General features: G+C 52.5%; 1 protein-coding gene across 1 annotated transcript in view; it reads right to left on the reverse strand.

Moving 5' to 3' along the window:
- The window catches only part of pygma (phosphorylase, glycogen, muscle A), a gene marked incomplete at both ends in the record, with an annotated part of 21,095 nt that overhangs the window by 5,409 nt on the left and 8,186 nt on the right, over window positions 1-7,500 (reverse strand). Inside the window, 9 exons of the mRNA XM_084450543.1 lie at window positions 156-214; window positions 663-810; window positions 2,147-2,248; window positions 3,069-3,183; window positions 3,407-3,570; window positions 4,612-4,758; window positions 5,111-5,203; window positions 5,498-5,641; window positions 7,385-7,467. Coding sequence (XP_084306669.1) covers window positions 156-214; window positions 663-810; window positions 2,147-2,248; window positions 3,069-3,183; window positions 3,407-3,570; window positions 4,612-4,758; window positions 5,111-5,203; window positions 5,498-5,641; window positions 7,385-7,467 — 1,055 coding nt within the window. The remainder of the gene's footprint in view (window positions 1-155; window positions 215-662; window positions 811-2,146; window positions 2,249-3,068; window positions 3,184-3,406; window positions 3,571-4,611; window positions 4,759-5,110; window positions 5,204-5,497; window positions 5,642-7,384; window positions 7,468-7,500) is intronic.

A 7,500-nucleotide genomic window follows, 5' to 3' on the forward strand; every position in this document is an offset into this window, starting at 1 on the left:
CACGACCACACACACACACACGCACACACACGCACGCACACACACACACACACACACACACAGGCAGGGGGAGTGAGGGGGCCCAGATGAGCTAGCAGGTTAAGGTGGGCTTAACTGAAGTACGTAGATGATCAAGGCGGGTGCACCAAACACACCTTCCCTCCAATCATGACGGTTCTTGGGGTCCACTGCCTGTTGGGCTCCTGCTTGATGCCTGAGGCAGAGAAGACGGATGAAAACACACAGAAATCATGTGAACAGATAGAAGAAGGGAAACAAGAGGGAAGAGTGTGTGTGTGTGTGTGCGTGTGTGTGTGTGTGTGTGTGTGCGCATGTGTGTGTGTGTGGGGGGGGGGGGGGCAGAGAGAAAAGGTGTGGAGTATGTGAGAGAGAGAGAGAGAGAGTGTAGGTGTGTGTGAGTGAGTGTAAGAGAGAGAGAGGGAGAGAGTGTGTGTGTGTGAGAGAGAGAGAGAGAGAGAGAGAGAGAGAGAGAGAGAGTAGGGGATAGCACTAGAGTAGGGAGTTACTCTCACACCAGGGTTACTCACGGTTGTAATAGGTGATGATGAAGTGTAAGGAGTTACTCTAGCACCAGGGTTACTCACGGTTGTAATAGGTGATGATGAAGTGTAAGGAGTTACTCTAGCACCAGGGTTACTCACGGTTGTAATAGGTGATGATGTGCAGACAGTTAAGCAGCTGCCTCTTGTACTCATGGATCCTCTTGACTTGCAGGTCGAACATGGAGTCGGGGTTGATCTTCACCTTGTAGTGCTCCTCCAGGTGCACAGAGAACTTCAGCTTGTTCTCCTACAGCAGGGGCAGGGTAATGAGCGCCGGCATCATCCCTCTCTCTCTCTCTGTCCTCATCCCTCTCTCTCTCTCTGTCCTCATCCCCCCCTCTCTCTGTCCTCATCCCCCCTCTCTCTGTCCTCATCCCTCCCTCTCTCTGTCCTCATCCCTCCCTCTCTCTGTCCTCATCCCTCTCTCTCTCTCTGTCCTCATCCCTCCCTCTCTCTGTCCTCATCCCTTCCTCCCTCTGTCCTCATCCCTCCCTCCCTCTGTCCTCATCCCTCCCTCTCTCTGTCCTCATCCCTCCCTCTCTCTGTCCTCATCCCTCCCTCTCTCTGTCCTCATCCCTCCCTCTCTGTCCTCATCCCCCCCTCTCTCTGTCCTCATCCCTCTCTCTCTCTGTCCTCATCCCTCTCTCTCTCTGACCTCATCCCTCCCTCTCTCTGTCCTCATCACTCCCTCTCTCTGTCCTCATCCCTCCCTCTCTCTGTCCTCATCCCTCCCTCCCTCTGTCCTCATCCCTCCCTCTCTGTCCTCATCCCTCCCTCTCTCTGTCCTCATCCCTCCCTCTCTCTGTCCTCATCCCTCCCTCTCTCTGTCCTCATCCCTCCCTCTCTCTGTCCTCATCCCTCCCTCTCTCTGTCCTCATCCCTCCCTCTCTGTCCTCATCCCTCCCTCTCTCTGTCCTCATCCCTCCCTCTCTCTGTCCTCATCCCTCCCTCTCTCTGTCCTCATCCCTCCCTCTTTCTGTCCTCATCCCTCCCTCTTTCTGTCCTCATCCCTCCCTCTTTCTGTCCTCATCCCCCCTCTCTCCGTCCTCATCCCTCCCCCTCTCCGTCCTCATCCCTCCCCCTCTCTGTCCTCATCCCTCCCCCTCTCTGTCCTCATCCCTCCCCCTCTCTGTCCTCATCCCTCCCCCTCTCTGTCCTCATCCCTCCCCCTCTCTGTCCTCATCCCTCCCTCTCTCTGTCCTCATCCCTCCCTCTCTCTGTCCTCATCCCTCCCTCTCTCTGTCCTCACCCCCCCCCTCTCTCTGTCCTCATCCCTCCCTCTCTCTTGTCCTCATCCCTCCCTCTCTCTGTCCTCATCCCTCCCTCTCTCTGTCCTCATCCCCCCCTCTCTCTGTCCTCATCCCCCCCTCTCTCTGTCCTCATCCCCCCCCTCTCTCTGTCCTCATCCCTCTCTCTCTCTGTCCTCACCCCCCCCCTCTCTGTCCTCATCCCTCCCCCTCTCTGTCCTCATCCCTCCCCCTCTCTGTCCTCATCCCTCCCTCTCTCTGTCCGCCGACAGAGCTTACGAACACAGTAGCGCCCCCCGGTGGTGGGCTGAGGCTCTACTAGGCTGTGGAACCCACCTGCTTGATTTTAGCCACGTCCCGGATGAAGGCGTCATCGTCAACGTAATTCAGCAGCAGCTTCAGCTGGTCGAGGTCACGAACAAAGTCCTCTCCGATCCTCTGAGACACATTGACACCAGACAGGGTTGATATGCGTCACTAACTCTCATCCAGCATGCCGCTGACGCTGTAGTAACTTGTGTTGTAACCGTGAATAACAAACCGCTCAGGTATCTGAGGTGATAGCGGTGTGACAGGGAGGTGGCGCATGTGGAGGAGAGGCCTTCTCGGGTCTAAAATGTGGACCCGAAACCGAGATGGACCCGAGACATTCGTTCCGAGATCCGACTAAATCTGATCTTTTTTTTTAAATATGTATACCGGATCCGATTTTGTCCGAGAGCAGGAGTAGGACAGAGACCAGAGACCCGAGTCGGATCGGGTATTTTACAGATCCGACAGGTAGTAGTAGCAAGTAGCAGTAGCATTAATCGCTCAGGCTGTCACGGCTGTTGGCTTGCATGCTGTTGCATCACAGTTGGATGAAATTGCGATTTATCCTCTCAATCTTGACAGGATCAATCGCTGTTTTGTCAGGCTGTGATGTGGGAGCATGGAAATGAAACGGACGTAAATAAATAAGGCTACACAAAGCTGCCGCTAGGTTTGACCTCTTTATATTCATTTTCTTTCAGCTTATTTTTCACAAGGTAGGCTACTGGTGGTGGCTGCCGTGTCTCAGTCTCACTGTATTCGCATCATGTGTTTCTCTCGGGTATTACGCATAATGATAAACAGACCCGATAATAGAATCGGATCCACCTGAACCCAATTGACCATAATAAAAGCGTGGAAATGTGGACCCGGACCCGTACGGGTCTCGGGTCCTCTCGGATTTACCCGACCCGTGAAGACCTCTAGTGTGGAGTCCAGGCCTCACCTCTGTGATGACCTCCGCCAGCCCCGGGTTGCACATCACCAGCCAGCGACGGGGGGTGATGCCGTTGGTTTTGTTCTGGAACTTTTCGGGCTCCAGCTCATAGAAGTCCTTGAACCTGTAGAGCACATATGAGCGTGACGCACCTGACACAGCGTGATCTGATTGGGAAGCACGTGAATTAAGATGTGTTCAAAGAAACGCAGAATATGTATACTGGATACCGCCATACAGTACGTATCAACTGACACATGACTGCACAAGTGTGGAGTTTGTGGGGATGTAGAGCTGTTTAATTGAGTGTGTGTGTGTGTGTGTGTGTGTGTGTGTGTGTAGCGTACAAGGTGGCTACGAGGATCTCAGAGTGGATGCGGGCCACCCCGTTGACGGCGTGGGAGCCCACGATGCAGAGGTGCGCCATGTTGACCGTCTTCTGACCCCCCTCCTCGATCAGAGACATGCGACGCAGACGGTCAGTGTCACCGGGGAAATGAGCCGCAACTCTCTATGGGGGGGGGGGGGGGGGATCAGAGAGACAGAGAGAGAGACAGACAGAGAGACAGACAGAGAGAGAGACAGAGAGACAGAGAGACAGACAGAGAGACAGACAGCCAGAGAGACAGACAGCCAGAGAGACAGAGAGACAGAGAGAGAGACAGAAAGACAGACAGACAGACAGAGACAGAGAGACAGACAGACAGACAGACAGACAGACAGACAGACAGACAGACAGACAGAGAGACAGAGAGACAGACAGAGAGAGAGACAGACAGACAGAGAGACAGAGAGACAGAGAGACAGAGAGACAGAGAGACAGAGAGACAGAGAGACAGAGAGACACCTTTAGGATTACAAACTGTATTATACAATTCCATTGGGATTGGAGTCAGAGACAGACAGACGGTTTCCATGTGCCAGGGCGTGCTGTTCCATGTCAAACAACTGACCAGCAGAGTGGGCCTCTCTATCCCGCGGCCCTGGAGAGAGGCGTGGTCTAACACCTGTCCTCGGTAGATACGGGCAGGGGATGGGATCCTGGGGGGGTCCTGGGGGTCTCAAATATTGGGGGCGACATGTCCCCCCCAATATTTGAGATCATTAAAATTGTCCCCCTCAATATTTAGATTGGGGTAGTGGCATTCAAATGACCATACAGCCGCGTAGGAAGATGAAAAAAATACTCAATACTCAATAAAATTTCAATGTCATTGTTCCCCCCCCAAAGTTGGATACAGATCCCCGCCACTGGATACGGGGTACAACAACCGTGGTTTATAAATGGGGCTCTGTTTGAATTCCCTGAAAGTGTGGCCTTCCCCCTTCGCCTCCTCGAGATAATCACACTGGTGATTCCTCTGAGGAAGTAAATAAAATGTATTCGTATTTCACAGAAACAGAATCACAAAGTGCTTCACAGGATGAGAAAATAGCAATAAAAACAGGCAACACAATCCCTGGAGGAAAGAAAGTTGCACACTATAAGAGTGTGCAAAGTTGGGGGCGTGGTCAGGATTTACTTCCTGGAGCTGCCATTCGCATGACTGACCTCCAGGTGGCGCCGGTTGATCTCGTAGATGATCTCCAGGTGTCGGGGCAGCAGGTTCTGGAACAGGTCGATGGGCCAGCGCTCCAAGGCTTCGGGCAGAACCGTGTGGTTGGTGTAGGCGCAGGTACGCACGCAGATGTCCCACGCCTGGACACGACAGGGACAGAGACGACAGGGACAGAGCGTCCTCGTGAGGAAACGGCATCATTCACAGGTTCATCTGTAAGAAGCCTCTGTACAAAAAAAAAACAAGGGCTGTAGGACGATCCGGATATTTCCTGGATCGGTGTGATGTGTCTGCACCATGGATGTGGTCTGCACCTAGAACAATGCTCTTGTCTCCCCCTGCTGGTGAGATTGAGGTAGCACACCACAGTGCCTTCATTGACCAGTTTGAAAGCAAAATACTAAATGCTGAAAACAACGGCCAATGAAGCAGGCAAAACTCTGAAAGCTCAAAAAAGCAGAGAAAACTCAGACAAAGAGTGTCCCTTCTCACCTTGTCCCAGGAGAGATGCTCGTCATCCAGGAGAACCCTCATCAGCTCGGGGATGGCCATGGCTGGGTGGGTGTCGTTCAGCTGGATGGCCACCTGGACGAGAGACAGACCGACGACGCTGTAATGAAGCACTGTGCCTCCTATAGACCTACTGCACAGTGAAACGGTGACCTTTGCGGCCGCTGTACATGAAGACGATACGACCTACGTTATGCACACAGATGTGATTTACAAAACACTGAGCAGAACTGGTGAATGCAACATGCTATGGAGAGACTACAGCACAACAAGAACATTAACCACAACAACAACAACAACAACAACATCAACAATGGTTGCTCTGATGACTCCTGTAGTTCTCAGAGTGGCCACCAGGCGGTGTCCCACCTTGTCGGGCAGGGTGGTGAAGTCTGTGCGGACGATGTCTCTGCAGCCGAACTTAGAGACCTTGAAGCGGCGGATGATGTCTTGCAGGGTAGCGGACACAACAAAGTACTCCTGCTTCAGTCGCAGCTCCTTACCCTCAAAGAACTGAGGATGAGGACAGAGAGAGGGAGGGATGAGGACAGAGAGAGGGAGGGATGAGGACAGAGAGAGAGAGGGATGAGGACAGAGAGAGAGAGGGATGAGGACAGAGAGAGGGAGGGATGAGGACAGAGAGAGAGAGGGATGAGGACAGAGAGAGGGAGGGAGGGATGAGGACAGAGAGAGAGGGATGAGGACAGAGAGAGGGAGGGAGGGATGAGGACAGAGAGAGGGAGGGATGAGGACAGAGAGAGGGATTAGGACAGAGAGAGAGGGATGAGGACAGAGAGACGGAGGGATGAGGACAGAGAGAGGGAGGGATGAGGTCAGAGAGAGGGAGGGATGAGGACAGAGAGAGGGAGGGATGAGGACAGAGAGAGGGATGAGGACAGAGAGAGGGAGGGATGAGGACAGAGAGAGGGAGGGATGAGGACAGAGAGAGAGAGGGATGAGGACAGAGAGAGAGAGGGATGAGGACAGAGAGAGGGAGGGATGAGGACAGAGAGAGAGGGATGAGGACAGAGAGAGGGAGGGATGAGGACAGAGAGAGGGAGGGATGAGGACAGAGAGGGAGGGATGAGGACAGAGAGAGAGGGATGAGGACAGAGAGAGAGGGATGAGGACAGAGAGGGAGGGATGAGGACAGAGAGAGAGAGGGATGAGGACAGAGAGAGGGATGAGGACAGAAAGAGAGGGATGAGGACAGAGGGAGGGATGAGGACAGAGAGAGAGGGATGAGGACAGAGAGAGATAGGGATGAGGACAGAGAGAGGGAGGGATGAGGACAGAGAGAGGGAGGGATGAGGACAGAGAGAGGGAGGGATGAGGACAGAGAGAGAGGGATGAGGACAGAGAGAGGGAGAGGGATGAGGACAGAGAGAGGGATGAGGACAGGGAGATAGGGATGAGGACAGAGAGAGGGAGGGATGAGGACAGAGAGAGAGAGGGATGAGGACATAGTGATAGAGGGATGAGGACAGAGAGAGGGAGGGATGAGGACAGAGAGAGAGAGGGATGAGGACATAGTGTTAGAGGTGGACATGAACTTCCGTCTGTCTGTCTGTCCCATGTGTATCATAATACTCAGGGGTTAGGAGAGAAATTAATAAATTATTAAATTATAATTTCATAATACTCAGGTACTCAGGGGTGAATGTTACACAAAGGGTGCCTTTATCAGGTGAAGGAATGCACAGACTGACTGGATGACTAAATCAATCATTCAAACCCTCAATCCATCAGGGCTGAGTTTCCCAGAGGCATCGTAGCGCTACGTTCATCGTAAGCTATGGCGTCCATCATAGCGCTACGATGCCTCTGGGAAACTCAGCCCAGTAATGAATTCAGGAACAAATGAATGAGGCCCATCACAACTCTACCCCCCTATAAAGGTATAACCCATCTATCATGCTATAGTTGAGGCATCTCAGGACCATCAATCAATCAATCAAAGCTTTATTTGTATAGCGCATTTCATACCCAGAGGCAACACAATGTGCTTTACAGAGAACAAGGGAGGTGGGCATACGACCCACTCTCTACATATTCCAGAGGGAAGCAAAAAAACAGTAATCACCCGGGGGCCAGATAAGTGAGCTGTAAAAATTCTTCCCTGACCCCTCTCAACAAGGCGATCGAGCAAGCTCCTGGAGTATGTTTGTCTACCAGCTAAGAACATTTATAAAGCAATACATTACATTAAATTACATTTCAGAGTAAGTAATCTCAGGACCATGCATGCATTCTCACATTGTCGTTGGGATAGAGCACTCGGGAGATGTTCTCTGCCAGGTTCCTGTCCAGCACTGCCTGGATGTAGCCACCAACGTTGACTGGGGAGGAAACATGAATATGTATATACACCA

Source organism: Borostomias antarcticus (genome assembly GCF_949987555.1).
Source record: "Borostomias antarcticus genome assembly, chromosome: 15".
Taxonomy (NCBI): Eukaryota; Metazoa; Chordata; class Actinopteri; order Stomiiformes; family Stomiidae; genus Borostomias; species Borostomias antarcticus.